Genomic DNA, 20153 nt, shown 5'->3' with positions numbered 1-20153 from the left:
AGAGCAGCTCGATGGTCCAGTAAGATTGTGGTGACTTTACCTTTTATGTACAGTTTAGTGACCTGAAAATCATGTCCAAATGTGCTGCACTGGATCTGGATGCTAATCAGATGGAAGTTGGGAACATTGGTAATTTCCCAGTAAAGTCCAGGATAGTATTCCAATGGAAGAATACAGACATTCATTTGCAACGTGAAGCTTGACCATTTGCCTATTATTGTTAAGTTATTCTGTTGCCATTTCAACAAATGATGCTGGTAACTAAATTGTTAAGAAAATATTGGAAGAACTCAACAGGTCCAATGACATCTACAGAGAGAGAAACAAAATTAAAAATTCCACAACTTGCACCAGAATGGGGAACAATTCAAGATGTGATGGCTTTTAAGCAAGTGCAGAGGCAGGAAAAAGGAAAAGAGTTGAAGAAAAATGGGAAGTTGTGTGATAGGGTGGAAGCTAGGAGCAGATACTTGATGGCAAAAGGCAAGAAGGGATTGAGATGAAACAAATAAACAGAAAATGTATTGAGGACCTTGTTGTAGGATACCTTTAAGGGATGAATCTTAAACCAATATGTATCACCAGACAGAATGTAACCTCTATACTCAGACAGTCATCAGGCACATGCTAAGAACAGCCTACAAGACCAGACATATTAATTCAGTTTTCAGATAATGTTATGGTTACTTACATCACTTCAAATAAAATTCCTGGCTAACTTGAATTACTAAGCACTTATGTGATTGGTGTGCTTATGCAAGATAGAAAGAAATGACAAAGACAGGCCGGGAAGAAGAAGACAATTGAGGCTGATTGAGTTATGAAGCTGGAAATTGCAGATTGATGGCCAGAGATTGTAAAATTGGTTCAAAAGAAAGTTTTGAGGACCTATATCTGAATTGTAGCAAAAGGGAAGGATTGTCATCAAAGGTAGAGATAATATAAATGTTCTGATGGGCATTACAGGGTCAAAGTTGAAAGTTGACAAGTACTGAAACCTGAATGCTGAAAGGTATTTGCCATATGGTATCACTGCCACAGAAAAGAGAAGGGGTAGCTCTGTTAAATTAAAGATGGGGTAAATTCAGTTGTGAAAGATCAAAATGCAGAATCAGTCTGAATTGAGATAAGTAATAGTCAATAAGATGCCTTCTTGGGATATATGAGAATAGAAGAAATAAGAGCAAGAGTAGGCCTTTTGACCCCTGAAGCCTGACTTCATACTCAAGAAGATTATGGCTAACCTGCTCCAGGCCTCAATTCCTCTTTTTGTGCCAGCTTAACATCACCGTCAACTTCGCTATCACAGAGTCATAGAGATGTACAGCACGGAAACAAACTCTTTGATCCAACTGGTTCATGCTGACCAGATATCCCAACCCAATCTAGTCCCACCTGCCAGCATCTGGCCCATATCCCTCCAAACCCTTCATATTCATATACTCATACAGATACCTTTTAAATGTTTCAATTTTACCAGCCTCCACCACTTCCTCTGGTAGCTGATTCCATACATGTACCACCTTCTGCGTGAAAAAGTTGCCACTTAGGTCCTGTTTATATCTTTCCCCTCTCACCCAAAACCTATACCCTCTAGCTCTGGACTCCCCGACCCAAGGGAAAAGACTTCACCGATTTATCCGATCCATGCCCCTCATGATTTTATAAACATCTATAAGATCATTGCTCAGCTTCCGACGCTCCAGGGAAAACAGCCCCAGCCTATTCAAACTCTCCTGATACCTCAAATTCTCCAACCCTGGCAACATCCTTGTAAATCTTTTTTGAACCCTTTCAAGTTTCACAACATCTTTCCGATGGGAAGGAGACCAGAATTGCACACAATATTCCAGAAGTGGCCTAACCAATGTCCTGTATAGCCGCAACATGACCTCCCAACTCCTGTACTCAATACTCTGACCAATAAAGGAAAACATACCAAACGCCTTCTTCACTATCCTATCTACCTGCGACTCTACTTTCAAAGAGCTATGAACCTGCACTCCAAGGTCTCTTTGTTCAGCAACACTCCCTAGGACTTACCATTAAGTGTGTAAGTCCTGCTAAGGTGTGCTTTCCCAAAATGCAGCACCTCGCATTTATCTAAATTAAACTCCATATGTCACTCTTCAGTCCATTGGCCCATCTGATCTGTAATCTGAGGTATCCTTCTTCGCTGTCCACTACACCTCCAATTTTGGTGTCATCTGCAAGCTTACTAAATATACCTCCTATATTCACAACCAAATCATTTATATAAATGATGAAAAGTAGTGGAACCAGCACCGATCCTTGTGGCACTCCACTGGTCACAGGCCTCTAGTCTGACAAACAACCCTCCACCACTACTCTCTGTCTTCTACCTTTCAGCTAGTTCTGTACCACATGGCTAGTTCTCCCTGTATTCCATGAGATCTAACCTTGCTAACCAGCCTCCCATGGGGAACCTTATCGAATTGCTTACTGAAGTCGATATAGATCATATCTATTACTCTACCCTCATCAATTCTCTTTGTTACTTCTTCAAAAAAACTCAATCAATTTTGTGAGACAAGATTTCCCATGCACAAAGCCATGTTGACTATCCTAATAAGTCCTTGTTTTTCCAAATACATGTACATCCTGTCCCTCAGGATTCCCTCCAACAACTTGCCCACCGATATCAGGCTCACTGGTCTATAGTTCCCTGGCTTGTCCTTACCACCTTTCTTAACTAGTGACACCACATTAACCAACCTCCAAGCTTTTGGCACTTCATCTAACTATTGATGATACAAATATCTCAGCAAAGGGCCCAGCAATCACTTCCCTAGCATCCTACAGAGTTCTAGGATACACCTGATCAGGTCCTGGGGATTTATCCACTTTTATGCATTTCAAGACATCCAGCACTTCCTTCTCTGAAATATAGGCATTTTTCAAGACATCACCATCTATTTCCTGACATTCTATATCTTCCATGTCCTTTTCCACAGTAAACACTGATGATGTAAAATACTTGTTTAGTATCTCCCCATCTCCTGCGGCTCCACACAAAGGCCGCCTTGCTGATCTTTGAGGGCCCTATTGTCTCCCTAGTTATCCTTTTGTCCTTAATGTATTTATAAAATCCCTTTGGATTCTGCTTAACTCTATTTGCCAAAACTGTCTCATGTCCCCTTTTTGTCCTGATTTCCCTCATAAGTATGCTCCTACTGCCTTTATACTCTAAGGGTTCACTGGAACTATCCTGTCTATACCTGATATATACCTTCTTCTTTTTCTTAACCAAACCCTGAATTTCTTTAGTCATCCAGCATTCCCTATACTTACCAGTCTTTCCTTTCACCCTAACAGGAATATACTGTCTGAGGACTCTCGTTATCTCATTTCTGAAGGCTTTCAATTTTCCAGCCGTACCTTTACCTGCGAACATCTGCCCCAAATCTGCTTTTGCAAGTTCTTGCCTAATACCGTCAAAATTGGCCTTTCTCCAATTTAGAATTTCAACTTTTAGATCTGGCCTATGTTTTTCCATCACTACTTTAAAACTAATAGAATTATGGTCGCTGGCCCCAAAGTTCTCTCCCACTGACACCTGAGTCACCTGCCCTGCCTTATTTCCCAAGAGTAGGTCAAGTTTTGCACCTTCTCTAGTAGGTACACCCACATGCTGAATCAGATAATCTTCTTGTACACTATGAACAAATTCCTCTCCATCTAAACCCTTAACACTATGACAGTCCCTGTCTATGTTTGGAAAGTTAAAATCCCCTACCAAAACCACCCTGTTTTTCTTACAGATAACTGAGATCTCCTTCCAAGTTTGTTTCTCAATTTCCCTCTGACTATTAGGGGGTCTATAATACAATCCCGATAATGTGATCATTCCTTTCTTATTTCTCAGTTCCACCCAAATAACTTTCCTGGATGTATTTAGAGGAATATCCTCCCTCTGTACAGCTGCAATGCTATCCCTTATCAAAAACACCAGTCCCCCTCCTCTCTTGCTTCCCTTTCTGTCATTTCTATATTGCTTATAAGTTATCAGTCCAAACCATCCCTGAGCCACGTTTCTGTAATTACTAAGATATCCAAGCCCCATGTCCCAAGTTCATCTGCCTTCCCTGTTAGGCATCTTGCATTGAAATAAATTCAGTTTAATTTATTAGTCCTACCTTGTTCTCTGCTTTGTCCCTGCCTTACCTGACTGTTTGATTTGCTTCTTTTCTCAACTGTACCAGTCTCAGATTGATCTCTTTTCTTACTATCTCCCTGGGTCTTACACCCCCCCGCCACCTAACCCCCACCCTAGCTGTTTAAATCCTCCCAAGCAGCTCTAGCAAATCTCCTTGCCAGTATATTAGTCCCCTTCCAATTCAGGTGCAATCTATCCTCCTTCTATAGGTCACATCTACCCCAGAAGAGATTCCAATGATCCAAAAATGTGAATCCTTCTCCCATACACTAGCTCCTCAGCCATGTATTCATCTGCTCTATCCTCCTATTCCTGCCCTCACTAGCTCATAGCACCAGGAGGAAATCCAGATATTACTACTCTGCCTAACTCTCTGTATTATCCCTTCAGAATCTCATCTTTTTCCCTTCCTATGTAGTTGGTTCCAATGCGTACAATGATCTCTCCTGGGCCCTCTCCCCTTTGAGAACATTCTGCACCCTCTCTGAGACATCCTTGATCCCAGCACCAGGGAAGCAACACACCATTCTGATTTTTCCCTGCTGGCCACAGAAAAGTCGATCTATACCTTGCACTAGAGAGACCCCTAACACAGTCGATCTCTTCGAACCCGACGTACCCCTCATTAGAGCCAGTCTCAATACCAGAAACTTGGCTGTTCTTGCTACATTCCCCTCAGAATCCATCACACCCTACGTTTTCCAAAACAGCATACTTGTTTGAAATGGGGATAGCCACAGAAGACTCCTGCACTACCTGCCTACTTCTCTTACCTTTCCTGGAGTTAACCCATCTATGTGACTGTATCTGTGACTTTTCTCCCTTCCTGTAACTGCCATCTATCATACACCTTGCTCTTGCAAACTTGTCATTGCCTCTAACTGTAGCTCCAACTGATCTATTCAATCTAATAGGATTTGCAGCCAATGGCATTAATTGCAGACATAATTTTCAGTAACACATAAACTCTCCCTAAACTCTCACATCCAACAAGAAGAGCAAAAAACTCTTCTAAGGGCCATTTTTGCTTCTTCCAATCTACAGTCCCAGAAAAAACACCATCTTATTCCTCTGCAAAACAAGGTTGCAGGCTAACTTATGGCTTTTTAAAAAAAGTTTAATGAAGAGACATTTATTCAAATGAAACATATAATCAAGAAAGAACCCTTTCTATTCACTATTGTAGATTTACAGCAAGACTATCCTTATCTGTTGCTGTGCTGTGACCTATCCCAAACAGGTTCCTCCAAGATCAGTTGTGAATTTCACAGTTTGTTAATTTTCCCAGATGCACTGCGATGTTCAGCGATACATGAATTCAAACAGCAAAGGGCAGTAACTGTGCAGGTTCATGCTGTGTCAGTTAGCAATGTGGGTTTTTCTCTCTCTCTCTCTCTCTCTCTCTCTCTCTCTCCTGCACTGACCTGACCATGTGCTACCTTTGTCTATCCTTCTCCCTTTTAAAAGTGCTGTTGTTTTGACTATTTCATCAATCAAAAATCTCTCCGCCTCCCCTTTTTAAATACTTTCTGCAGTCTAGGTTTAAGATTAGTGATCTGGAATAGTTTTATAGGTGCCCTAATGTTGCTACACTGTCGGACAAGATGTACAGTGAGTGATAAATGGGACATTGAAAAGATGTCTCACGATAATCATGAGTGACTTTCATCTGTATGTAGATTGGGAGGATCAGATCGACAAAAGGATCCTGAAAAATGAATTCATATATGTCTGTGGGGCAATTTTCCTCCAGCAGAATGATCTCAAGCCAAATAAGCAGCAGACTCTCCTAGACTTGGTCATGTACAATGAGACAGGATCAAACAATAACCTCATGGTAAAGAACCCTGGAGGTGACAGTGATCATCACGTGATAGAATTTCATATCCAGTTAGATTGGGAGAAGCATGGGACCCTGGCTGATGTTTTCACTTTAAGTAAAGGTAACTGAGAGTAAGAAGGCAGATCTTGCTACTGTGTACTGGGAAAGCAGTTTAAAAGGTAGGTCAGTCAAATTGTGGTGACAGATTTTTCAGTAGATATGTAATAACTCTCAGCAAAGCTATATCCCAGTGAGAAAGGGAGGTTGTTTGAGAAGGAGGTATCATCTATGCCGAAATGAGAATAATTTTAAATGGAAAGAGACACAGTACAAATCTGCAAAGATTATGTTTTGGTTTCAGGGTTTGGAACCAGAAAAGAATGACTCAAAAATGAATAAAGGTGCAAAATGCAGAGTATGAGAAAAGCAAATAATAAGTTTCAACAAGCATTTGAAAAGGAAAAGAGTAAATGAACTTAGTGTGTGTCCTCTAGAGTGTCAGTTTGAGAAATGGATCATGGTAAAGGAGACTGTGTCTGTTATCACAGAAAGCTGCCCTGTAATAATTGCAAATCAAGAGGTGAAGTGGGGGCAGGAACTTAAATCAACCACCACTATCAGAGTCAAGGTCCTCAGAAAACTCTGAGATCTTAAAGCTCAAATTCCCAGATGGGCTGCATCTTTATGTTTGAAAAGAAATAGGAACATAGATCATAGCTGGGCCCACACTTCTTGAGATTTGGAATGGTCTCAGCAAATTGTAAAATAGTCAATGTCATACATTTATCCAAGAAGGGAGAGATGCAGAAAGCAGGAAACTGTGAGCCAGTTGGCCTGGCATCAGTCATAGGGAAGATGATAGAATCCATTTCTAAGAAGCTTATGGCAGGAGACAATGAGATCAGGCAGAGCCAAACTTAGCTTCACGAAAATAAAATAATGTTTAACTTATCTAATAGAGTCTTTTGATGAAGTAATATTGATGGTTCCTCGAGTGGAATGGGAACATGTGGTGTGTTTTGATTTACAAAACTTATTGATCAAGTACCACATCAAAGATTGCTGTGTAAGATGCTGATCATTGTATAATGATAAAGGTAGTTAACAGCGAGCAAAGGGGAGGGATAATTGGGTCCTTTTCAGGTTGGCAAGCTGTAAAAATTAAAGAGCCACAAAGATCAGTGTTCGGGTCTCAACTACATGTAATCTATCTCAATGATTTTAATGGTCCATTGAATGTATGGTAATTGAATTTGCTGCTGATACCAGGACAGGTGGAAAAGTAAGTTGTTTAAGTGCAAATAGAGAATCTGCAAAAACAAAAAGAATGGGGAAGTTAGTGGGGGGAAATTTGGCAGATAGAGTATAAAGTGGGGTGATATGATCTTGTATATTTTTGCAGAAAGAACAGAAAACAAAAGTTTATTATTTAGATAGAATGAGATTGCAAGATTTGGTGGTGCAAAAGGATCTGGAGATCTTAGCTCATGAATCATAAAAAGTGGAACCTCGATTATCCGATGGGCGGGCACTATTTTGTTCGGATAATCAATTATTTGGTTGATCGATTAAATGCCTTTCCTCTGGGGCTCAGAGTTTTTAAAGTCTGCTCCTCATTCAGGAGACTGCAGCAGCACACAGCATGTAAGACCCCGCCCCCAACCCTGTGCAACACTGCCCCCCCCCCGCACCAAACACACCCACACCCCCAAATCCATGCAACACCTCCCCCATCCCCAACACTTGCCCCCACCTCCAACCCTATGCAACACCGCCCCATGCCCCCAACCCTGTGCAGCACCCCCCTCGCACTCAAACCCACACCCCCACCCCCAACCCCGTGCAACAACCCCCTTCTGCTCAACCATACACCCCAGCCCCTATCCCCATGCAACATCCCCCTTGCATTCAACCCCAGCCCCCACCCCCATCCCCGTGCAACCCAACTCCCACCCCCAACCCCGTGCAAATCCTCCCTCATGCTCAACCCTACACCCCAGCCCCCATCCCCGTGCAACATCCCCCTCGCACTCAACCCCACCCCACCGCCCCCATCCCCATGCAACACCGCCCACCCGCACCCAACTCCGTGCAACACCCCCAATGCCCTCAACTCTGCCCCCATCCCCATGCAACACCCTTCTTGCACTCAACTCCACACCCCCATCCCCAACCCCGTGCAACACCCCCCTCGCATTCAACCCCATCCCCACGCAACACCGCCCACCTGCCCACAATCCTGTGTATCACCCGCCTCGTGCTCAACCCCACAACCCTGCCCCAATCCCGTGCAACACCTCCCCACACCCCCAACCCCGTGCAACCCCACCCTCCTGCACCCAGCCTCGTGTCATACCTCGCCTGCCCCATCCCCGCTTCCCCCGCCCCCATCCCCATGCAACAACCCCCTTACCCTCAACCCCCCCGCCCCATCCCCATGCAACGACCGCCTCGCTATCAACCCCCGCCATCCCACCCCCAATCCCGTGCAACACCTCCCCCACACCAAATCCCGCCCCCAACCTCGTGCAACACACCCCTCACACTCAACCCCGCCCCCCAATCCTGTCTAACACCGCACCCCTGCCCCAAACCCCATCCAACACCCCCCCCCGCCCCAAACCCCATCAAACACACCCTCCCACCCACCCCCAACCCCATACACACCCGACCCCCGTTCTGGTGCAGCTGCACTGGTCACCAACAACAAGATTGCTGCAGTTGCCTTTGTGGGGTAAGTCTCCAAATAGCACACACATGCAGCCACAGCCACACACTTAACTTTTGACTGCAACTTTTTGACAGGTTCCACGTTCCTGTCCTGTACATGACAATGTTGGAGAGATTATGTGGGGAATGGGGGTTTAGGGTACACCCCTATGTAGAACTCCGGGGAGAGAGAGAGGGCAGGAAGTCAGTCATTTGGAGTCGGTGCCTGTGTAATCACTGTAAACAAAAAACACAATCACTGTTGGAAACACGTCTTTGATGTGATGTTTCCATCGGGACCTCGAGATCTCCTTCAGTTAATCGGATTTTCGGATAATTGGTATTCGGAAAATCGATGTTCCTCTGCATACATGTACAAGTGATTTGACAAGCAATGGGAATGTTGTCATTTATTGCATGGGGAATGGAATATAAAGGGGAAGCTTTACTGTCGCTGTGCAGGACAATGTCTGAAGTATTATGAACCATTTTAATTTCCTTATTTGAACAAAGATAAGCTTGTTTCAGTAGCAATTTGGAGAATTTCCTTCAAATTATCCCTGGGATGAAGTGCTTATCTTAGAAAGAAATGTGAAACACATGTGGCCTCAGAGTTTAGAAACATGAGAGATGATCTTGTTCAGACACACAAGATCTTGAGGGGACCAGCAGGATGTTTTCTCTTGAAAGACAGATTAAAACAAAAAGGACAGTCTTTAGAGAATGAGCAATCTCTTTATTAAAACAGAAAAGGATTTTTTCACTCAAAGGCCAGCAGTATGTGGCATTCTCTTTCCCAAAAAGTAATGGGGCTTGGATATTTAAATTTATTTAACGTTGGGTTAGACAGATGTTTTGAGATACCAGAGAGTAAAGAGCTATGGGGACAGGAAACTGAATGTGGGACTACAAATAGGTTAGTCATGATCGTATTGAAGGGTGGAGTAGAATCCAAGGGCCAAATGGCCTACTCCTGCTCCTGTATCCTCCATTCCTTGGGTCTCTTTGGAATGCTGAAAGCAGAGGTCAAGCTGTATGCAGTTTTGAAGTTGGCAGATGAATGTCGAGGTCATGGAGGTGGAAATGAGAGCCCCATCATGATTTTGGCAGAGAAGTGGCATGAATAGTGTCAGTAAATGGAATTGACACAGTTAAGTGTTACCTTGTACACAGTGTGGGTCGATTGCAAAATGGGTTTCTGCAGAGGGCCATTGTTCAATTTGCAACCATAACCTCGAACTTCGATTACCATTTTAATTCTCCACCTCACTCCCACTCTGACCTCGGTCCTTGACCTTTTGTGTTGTTTAGTGAAGCTCAGTATAATCTCAAGGAAGACCTCACCATCCATCGATTTGAAACTTCACAGCTTCTACACTCAAACCGGTTCAACATCTTCAGATCTTAACCTCTGACCTTTTCTTCAGGCAGCAGTTTTTAGTAATGATTCTAATTCCAATTCAAACCATCCTTCAGCCCTGTTGTTTCTTTACAAATCCTATCTCCTTTCACCTTGTTCCATTGTCACTGTTGTCATTAATCTCTCTCGCCTTCCACCTTACAACAGAACTTTCCATTTGTCCTTTCCCCCTCTATTTGTTCCCTGTCAATATTACTTGCATAAAAGCCATTATACTTCTGACATTTTCTATTTCTGACAAAAGGTCATCACCCTGAAACACTTGAAGTATTTCTCACAACGAATGTGACCAGAACTGCTGCTTTTATTCCAGATTGTCAGCATTCGCTGTGTTCTGCTTTGGTGTTTGTGTGAGCATTACCATTGCTCAGACATGGCTGAGGACAGCATCAAACCTGACCTATCAAAAGCCGTTAATGTGCATGAGTGTGTTCTCATCCATTCATTACTGGCTTAACAAGGGGCAAAATGACATATCTAACAGGAGTACCATTTGACTGAAGCACATTGGATATGAGGTTCGTCTGGTTGAATGTGCAATGTGGCCTCAGTTAGTTGGAAGATTTGCCTTCTGGAAGTGTTATAATTAATCAGAGCCTGCTTTTTTTTTTAACAACGTGAGCCTTGCCAGCACATGAGAGGCATTGATGAATGGATGAAGACTGTGGGAAAAAATACTTTGTATAGGTAGAATGAGATTTATTATGCAAAAATAAGACAAGGTCAAAGTTGAAATCAATAAAAGTTAAAATATAAAAGAGAGAGAACAGAAGGAAAGGCAAGACGGAGCAGCGGTATAAATTGCAGGGTAGATTTTGACTTGTCGGTGTGTGAGTGCATCAGTCAGCTACTCTGTACAGCAGTCAAAAGTACTGCAATCCTGTTGACACGTGGAGTTTTAGATAATGTTGGTGGTATGCTATTTTAAGGTAGAGGGATGACCAGATTCTTGGTTCTTAGAGTTTGTTTACATCATGCTAACTATACACATTCCAATTCAGCATAAGATCTAAACTGTTACTTCTTCTCTACACTGTGATCTGCATGTGATCATAGCATCACCAATGATGTAGCCTCTTCCTATAAACATGTGCTCCCACACGAGTTAACCCTTTATGCTCCACCTGAGGTTGAAAAGAAGGCTTTTTTTATTTATGGAACTTCAGCTGGTCACATGAAACCATTGGTATATTTTCTAGATAACTGTTGCTGGTGCCCAATGGTATTTTCATCCCCCCACTATGTGGCACAGGGTAAGAGTTTTTTGAGGTGGTTGGCAGCTGCCAGTCCTCCTTTGTGACCAGTGATAAAGGATACACCACTATAGACTATGTATAGAATTGCTGTACATACATAAAGGAGGTTTAATTATGATAGCAATAAGCAGTTGGTCAGGTATAATTACTATAATCTCAGGGAGCTGGTACAGAACATCTAACTTTGAAAGCTAGAGTAGAACCCTTGTCTCCACCCACAGACTGTGCATTACATAAGTAGAATGAGTGAAGTCAATATAAGCATGAGCCCCTTCAGAATCAATAACTTATACAACAAAGGCAGCTCATTCATTTGGGACCACAGACATGTTGGTGAACTGTGAGACTATGTTGAGGCTGAGGTGAATGATAAGCATTAACTAGGGGTAATCTGCAGTATTTTTTTGTATTTCCATGCTGAATTTGTTGTTTTTTCTATGTGCACAAGAAGAATGTTGTGCCCTTTGTTTTTATTTTGCATAACACTGATGAAATCAGATAAACACCTTAATATCACATAGAATCCCGACAGTGTGAAACAGGCCATTAGGCCCAACAAGTTCAAAATAACCCTCCGAAGAATCTGCTCAGACCCATTCCCTGAATCTTTTACTTGGACTAATGCACAAAACCCACACATCCCTGAATACTTTGAGGCTATTTAGCCTGGCCAATTCTTTGGATTATGGGAGGAAATCAGAGAACCCGGAGGAAACCCGCAAACACTCAGGGAGAATGTGCAAACTCCTCACAGGCAGTTGCCGGAGGCTGGAATTGAAACTGGGTCCCTGGCGCTGTGAGGCAGCAGTGCTAACCACCGAGCCACCGTGTCGCCCTACTCCCCTCTCTTCGTATCTCAATTTGATTTATAAATACCGTCTGTGTTGGGGACACTTCAGCCATAGTGATAGGTCTGTGTGACACTGTCATTGCCTCAACAGCAAGAATAGGATGGTCAATAATTCTCTTCCATTTTCAAGTACTGCTTTTGACCAGGAGGCCTCAAAATTTACCATTTTGGTGTTAACTAGATTTTTATTTGGAGATTAGGTCGTCTGGAATTCTGAAAAGCTTTATCACTCCTGTTCTTGTTTGCTTCAAAATGCGCAATCTGAAAATTCAGAATCAAGAATTTTGAAGAAGTTGTTGGCAGGTATAAAAATGTAATCAAACAGAGAAAAACGTCATTAGGTCCCATCAGTATTTCCAGATTCTAAACTTCTGAACATCACCTCCTGCTGTCCCCACTTCCTGTTTGATCAACCTCACTGACAGTTTGCTCACAGATTGTGGTTGACAGTTTGTGCTAATTTATACTGGACTGTATGCTGTTTTCTGCAAAACATTACTAACATTCATCAGGAAACTAGGTCTAGCCTGACTAAAGCTCACTTCATACGAAATCCTTAAAACTGGTACAAGAAGTAAACTGTAACCAGGAATGGGCTTGAGTCTAAGCTCCAAGGAGGAAAAGCAAATAGAACACAATATTAATTTAATTACATGTTGGCTACATTTCCTCTCCTGTATTCTGCTTTTTCACTGTATATGTACAGGCATGCCACTTTAATTAAGTTCAGTTTTCAGGTGTCTCAATTGAGTATAAATAGTCTGTCATCTCCTTTGAAACATTTCTTCCTTGTTTTTTTTTTGAGCCTCGATTCCTCACTTTGTGCCTGTTCAGTGATTAACCTGAAAATTGAATTTGAATTATTCCATTCATTAACCTACAGCGGTACCCCGGACAAGTGCCACACAATGTAGCTCGATACCTGAGCCAAGGTATGGCAGAAGAATAGGAAATGACTTTGCTGTGGGCGCCGTTATCCGCTTTGAATGCAATCCAGGTTACGCTCTCCAAGGTTCCCAGAACATAGAATGCCTAGCTGTACCTGATGCCTTGGCACAGTGGAATGACTCCGCACCAACTTGTTCAGGTAAGTGAACCAAACCAACTCCTCAAGCCTCTCTTCAGTGACGAAACTTGACAGAGGTGGCGCAGGACAACCAGTGGAATTTTCACTGATTTGTACAAAGTTATCACAAACTGACGATCAGAAACGATTAATTGTGAATTTTATTCCAGTCACTAAAGGCCCAAACATTTCTAATGATAGTGACGCTAGAAAGCCTGGATTGGTAGGTGAACACTGCTGAATTGCTGTTACAGGAGTTATGTGTCTGTTTGAAAAAGAAAACAAGTGACCCTGTGCTGCCTGTCTCTGTGGTAGAATCTTTGGCTTTGGTTTAGAATAGACAGAGTTTCTGTTACAGTTACACCTTGAAGTAATCCATGAAACTAACCTTGAGGATGCAGTGAATTCTCCAATTTGAATAATGTCTGCATCTACTGTCTTTTCAAGAGTAACACTCCACCAGTAGCACAGTGAGGGTATTCACTGAGAAAATAAGCTGTGCAGATTGGGAAGGGCCTGCTGCCCAAACTAAATTAGTCGAGCCCAGCCACATTAGCAACATTGGTGCTACAGCCCCTTTGTCTACGTAGTCTCTCTCTCTCTTTCTGTCTCTCTCCCAACCACCCTCCAACCACCTCCACAATCTGGGCTGCACCAATCCATTTGCACCTTTACACACATCCCCCCCCTGCCACCACCAACCCTGTCATCAGCATATATACCATGCTTCTCGAACTGCTGTCAGTTCTGATGAAGGGGCACTGTTAATATTAATTCTGTTTTCTCTGCACAGATGCTACCGGACCTGCTGAGTTTCTCCAGGAATTGCTGTTTTTGTACGTTTCAAAATTACAGCTCAACCTTAGCAAATCAACAAAGCTGAAGTATACCTTTCACTGAGATTAACTTCTTTCAACAACCCCTCACTCTACATATCTTCTCAAATTTCTGCACAACAAAGATGAGATAATAAAAATAAGCTTCTTAACATGCCCATACCAGCTCCTTAAGGTAATAGTAAATGTACCTGCAGAAATTTAAAATATTTTGAAACTGTTCAGGTATGTTTTGACACCGCATCAGCACAAGTGGGACTCCAAGCAAGGCCCCTTGGCTCAGTAGTAGGGATATATCATGGCACCTATAAGCTTGGCTGTTTTCAGGCTTGAGTTTGGAGCTGACCCTGTTGCTGTGTGCCATTCACACAGGTCAGTTAACTCCCAGCTTCACTGACTGAGGTAAGTCGGAAGCAAAGTCTCTGCACTTCCTGGATTGTTGAACCTCAGTTCAGGGAGATCTCTGTAGTTGACACCATCTCACCGGCGGCCATCAGTAACTGAACCAAAAATCATTGTATCCCTACACCATCCAAACAGGCTGTTCAACTCATTGAGTCTACACTGACTCTCCAAAGAGCATCTCACCCAGACCTGCTCCACAATCCTACATTTTTCTGGACACTGTGGCAATTTAGCATGGCCAATCCACTGAACCTGCACATCTTTGGACTGTGGGAGGAAACCAAAGCACTCAGGGGAAGCCCACATAGACAGGTGGAGAGAGCACAAACTTCACACAGACAGTTACCTAAGGGTGGAATCGAACTCCGGTCCCTGGCACTGTGAGGCAGTAGTGCTAACCTGAAACGCTACGCTGCCACACTCAGGAGGGAACTGCCCTCGAAGTCCTCATCATTACAACTCAGCCAGTGCAGTGATCACTGGGCCTAAGACACTCATACACCTTCCATTGGGTCTCGGACAGGTCTTGCTCCACGGGTTTTCCCTTAGGATCTTGCCAGACCCAACATTCATCTGGCTCTTATCTCAAGAGGGTTGGAATATAAAAGCAGAGATGTACTACTAAGACTTTATAAAGCTCTGGTTAGGCCCCATTTGGAGTACTGTGTCCAGTTTTGGTCCCCACACCTCAGGAAGGACATACTGGCACTGGAACGTGTCCAGCGGAGATTCACACGGATGATCCCGGAATGACAGGTCTAGCATATGAGGAACGGCTGAGGATACTGGGATTGTATTCGTTGGAGTTTAGAAGATTAAGGGGAGATCTAATAGAGACGTACAAAATAATACATGGCTTTGAAAAGGTGGATGCTAGAAAACTGTTTCTGTTAGGCGAGGAGACTAGGACCCGTGGACACAGCCTTAGAATTAGAGGGGGTCATTTCAGAACGGAAATGCGGAGACATTTCTTCAGCCAGAGAGTGGTGGGCCTGTGGAATTCATTGCCACGGAGTGCAGTGGAAGCCGGGATGCTAAATGTCTTCAAGGCCGAGATTGATAGGTTCTTGTTGTCTAGAGGAATTAAGGGCTACGGGGAGAACGCTGGCAAGTGGAGCTGAAATGTGCATCAGCCATGATTGAATGGCGGAGTGGACTCGATGGGCCGAATGGCCTTACTTCCACTCCTATGTCTTATGGTCTTATGGTCTTATGGCTGTCCCAACCACTCCAGCCACCACTGTTATCCTGAATGTCAACCCGAATTCCTCCTTCTACCCTGCAGGGCTGAAGGGCTGATCAGCAGTGAAGGTAACATCCACCACATGTGCATTGATGTTAGTACTCCAGCTGACCATGTTGTCTGCCATCCTCCTCTACTTTTCTTGTGTGAAACATGTTACACGTGTGACATGTTACCCATGTATTTTTGTTTTATGCAAATGATGTAAGTGAACGTTTGAACAATGAGGATGGGTAAACTTTGAATGGATTTACATTTTGGAAGTGGATAGTTCCTAGCCATGATGTATGTCCCTGAAAAGTTGCAGATTAAGCAGTAACAAGTCTGTCATGGGCCTTATTATAGAAAAATTAATTGATATTCAACACCAGTTACAAAAACAAAGCAGAACACTCACACAATGCAGGAAAGTTGTGATGGCCTGCTTCAGCTATGAGGCACTGTGGGCCATCGACAGCAATCTGCAACCTCATAGCAAGGCTTACCCCCCTCCCCCCCCCCCCCCCCCCCCCACTTTACCATTACCATCAAGCCAGGTGATCAACCCAGGTTGAATGGAGAGTACAGGAAGGTGTGCCAGGAGCAGCACTGAGCAAATGTGAAAATGAGGTGTCAACCTGGTGATGCTACCAAGCAGGATTACTTGCATGCTGGGTCCTCTTTTGTTTGTCGTTTATATAAGTGATTTGGATGAGAATATTGAAGGCATGGTTTGTAAGTTTTGGGGACGACACCAAAAAAGGTGACATAATAGACAGCGAAAAAGGTTTTCTAAGATCACAGATGGATCTTGATCAAATGAGTCAATGGACTGAAAGATGGCACATGGCGTTCAATCTGGATAAATGCAAGGTATTACATTGTGATACAACAAACAAGGGTAGGGCTTACACAATTAATGGTAGAGCCTTGGTGATGTTGTAGAATGGAGGGACCAAGGAGTGCGGGTACATAACTCTTTAAAGTTTGAACCACAGAAAGACAGGGTGGTTAAAAAAAAACGAAGGCTTGCCTTCACGGGTTTTGAAAAGATTTGTAGCTCGGGTTGAGTTTCTGGATATAAGTTTGCTTGCTGAGCTGGAAGATCTGCCTTCACTTTTAATTTTTTTGAGTATAGGAGTTGGGAGGTAATATTGAGGTTGGACAGGACATCGGTGAGGGCTCTTCTGGAATACTGTGTCCACAGTTCTGGTGGCCCAATTATTGGAAGGATATTATTAAAGCTGGAAAGAGTTCAGAAGAGATTTCCCAGGATGTTGCCGGGTATGGAAGGTTTGAGTTATAAAGAAAGTCTGAACAGGCTGGGACTTTTTTTTTGCTGGAGCATAGGAAGTTGAGAGGCAATCTGATAGAAGTTTATAAAATAATGAGAGGTATGGACAGAGTTAAAGGTAGTAGTCTTTTCCCTAGGATGTGGAATTTCAAGACCACAGGGCTCATTTTTAAGGAGAGAGATTTTTTTTAAAAATGAGGCAATTTTTTTTACACTAAACGTAGTTTGTGTGTGGAATGAACTTCCTGAGAAAGTGGTGGATATGTGTACAATTACAACATTTAAAAAGACATTTGGATAGCTACATGAATTGGAAACATGGGCCAGGAGCAGATGGGACTAGTTTAGTTTGGGATAATGTTCGGCATGGATTGGTTAGACCAGAAGGTCTGTTTCTATGCCGAATGACTCTCGGACTCTATGATAGACAGACGTAAGCGATCCCAGAATGAACGGATCCTATCTAAGCTCTGCAGTCCTGCCTCATCTAGTTGTGAATGGTGGTGGGCAATTAAATAACTCACTTTTGGAGGTAGCTCCCCAATTATCCCCATCCTCTACAATGGAAGAGCAAAATACATCAGTGCAAAAGGTAAGGCTGAAGCATTCACTGCAATCTTCAGCCAGAAATGCCTAATGGATGATCCCTCTCAGCCTCCTCCAGTGGTGCCCATCATCACAGATGCCAATTCAAATAACTCCAGATGACACTAAAAAAATAGTTGGAGGCATTGGGTAGTCCAAAGGTTGTGCATTCTGACAAAATTCCGGCCATAGTACTGGAGACCAGTGCACCAGAACTTGCCGCACCCCTAGCCAAGCACTTCCAGTACTGTTACAACACTAGCATCTACCCAACAATGTGGAAAATTGCTCAGGTATGTCCTGTACACAAAAAGCAGGACAAATGCAACCCAGCCAATTACTGCCCAATCAGTCTACTCTTGATCATCAGTAAAAGAATGGAAGGTGTCATTAACAGTACCATCCAACTGCACTTGCTCAGTAATAACCTGCTCAGTGATGCCCAGATTGAGTTCTGCCAGGGCCTTTCAGCTCCTGGCCTCATTACGGTCATGGTTCAAACATGGACAAAAATAGCTGAATTCCAGAGGTGAGGTGAGAGTGATAGCCCTGATATCGAGGAGCCCTAACAAAACTAGAATCAATGGGAATCAGAGCAAACTCTCCAATGATTGGAGTCATACCTGGCACATAGGAAGATGGTTGCAGTTGTTCGAGGTCTGTCATCTCAACTCCAGTACATCTCTTCAGGAGTTCTCAGGGTAGTGTCCGAGGCCCAACCATCCTTAACTACTTCATCAATGATTCCCTTCACCAGGTCAGAAGTGAGGATGTTCACTGATGATTGCACACTGTTCAACACCATCTACGACTCCTCAGTTACTGAAGCAGTCCATGTTCAAGTGGAACCAGACCTGACCAATATTCAGACTTGGTCTGAGAAGTCATGTGTAATATTTGCATGATACAAATTCCAGGTTATGACTGTCTGCAATGAGAAACAATCTAACCCCGACCTCTTGACACGCAATGGTGTTACGATCACTGGGGGTTACCATGCAACAACCTGGGGTTACCATTGATCAGAAACTCAACTAGATTCACCATGTGAATAAAAATAGCTCCAAGAGCTGGTCAGAAGCTTGGAATACTGCAGCAAGTAACTCACTTCCTGACTCCCAAACATGTCCACCATCTACATGGCACAAGTCAGGAGTGTGATTGGACACTCCCCTGTTGCTTGGATGTGTGCAACTTCAACAACACTTAAGAAGCTTAACATCATTGACCTGGTGGCTCAGTGGTTAGCGCTGCTGCCTCACAGCACCAGGGACCCAGTTTCGATTCCACCCTCGGACCATTGTCTGTGTGGAGTTTGCACGTTCTCCCAGTGTCTGTGTGGGTTTTCTCCAGGTGCTCTGGTTTCCAATCCAAAGATGTGCAGATCAAGTGAATTGGCCATGCAAAATTGCCCATGGTGTTAGGTGCTTTAGTCAGGGGTAAATGTAGGGGAGTGGGTCTGAGTGGGTTACTCTTTGGAGGTTCGGTGTGGACTTGTTGGGCCAAATGACCTGTTTTCACACAGTAGGGAATCTAATCTGACCTGTCGGGAATCTAATCTAATGATGAAGGACAAAGCAGCCTGCTTGATTGGCATCATATCCATGAGAATCCACTCACTCCACCACTACGGCAGTCTGTACTATCTACAAGATGCACTGCAGAAATTCACCAAAGATCCTCAGACAGCATCTTCCAACCACTTCCATCTGGAAGGACAACCGCAGCATAAAAAATGGGCACACCACCACCTGCAAGTTCCCCTCCAAGCAACTCACCACCCTGACTGAAGAGTATATCACTGTTTGTTCACTGTTATTGGGTCAATACCTTGAAATTCCTTCCCTAATGACATTGTGAGTCTGCCTACAGCATATGGACAGCAGTGGTTCAAGAAGGCAGCTCATCAGCACATTCTGAAGGGGGAAATTAGCTAGCTAGCCAGCCAGTGACACCTATATTCCACAAGTGAATATACAAACAAAATCCCCAGTTTATTGCTCCCAGTAAATCATAACCAGTGCAAAAGAGGTTGGCTGATAAAATCAGGTGCAAAATTATTTCTGGTTGAATTTCCTAGCACGTACCAGTTATTCTAGTTTGAGGCAGGTTGCAGGTACTTCTGCCTTCAACTGATGTTTCGTTGGAAGTGTGCATGAGCTTTCTGTTCTCCCTTTCTTTCCTCCATATTATTACGACACTGGGTAAATTGTCCTGCTTAATTTAAACCAGCAACACAGAAAAGATTTATCCCATGCCATAATCTGTAAAAATTCAAGTAGCCAAGAACTATGTAAAATAAAAATTAACAACTTTATTTCTTAAAATATAACAGTGAATAATTAACTAACAATTATTTACAATTCCTTCCTTAAACCTATCTTTTACCCTCCCTTCTATAATACTGTCTGTTAAAATGCCCAATTAAGTTTTATAGAAAAAATCCAAATTTTAAAACCAGCCAGCAGTCAAATCTTTTCTTTACCTTCCTCAGTAGATTGGCTCTCCAGG

General features: G+C 43.3%; 1 protein-coding gene across 1 annotated transcript in view; it reads left to right on the top strand.

Moving 5' to 3' along the window:
- Positions 1–20153, top strand: part of csmd2 (CUB and Sushi multiple domains 2) — a 602495-nt gene that overhangs the window by 352027 nt on the left and 230315 nt on the right. The window contains exon 29 of the mRNA XM_072548527.1: positions 13118–13321. Within this exon, the coding sequence (XP_072404628.1) occupies positions 13118–13321 (204 nt within the window). The remainder of the gene's footprint in view (positions 1–13117; positions 13322–20153) is intronic.

This window comes from Chiloscyllium punctatum, chromosome 27 (assembly GCF_047496795.1).
Source record: "Chiloscyllium punctatum isolate Juve2018m chromosome 27, sChiPun1.3, whole genome shotgun sequence".
In the NCBI taxonomy this organism is placed as follows: domain Eukaryota; kingdom Metazoa; phylum Chordata; class Chondrichthyes; order Orectolobiformes; family Hemiscylliidae; genus Chiloscyllium; species Chiloscyllium punctatum.
This window is presented reverse-complemented; position numbering and strand designations above follow the sequence as displayed.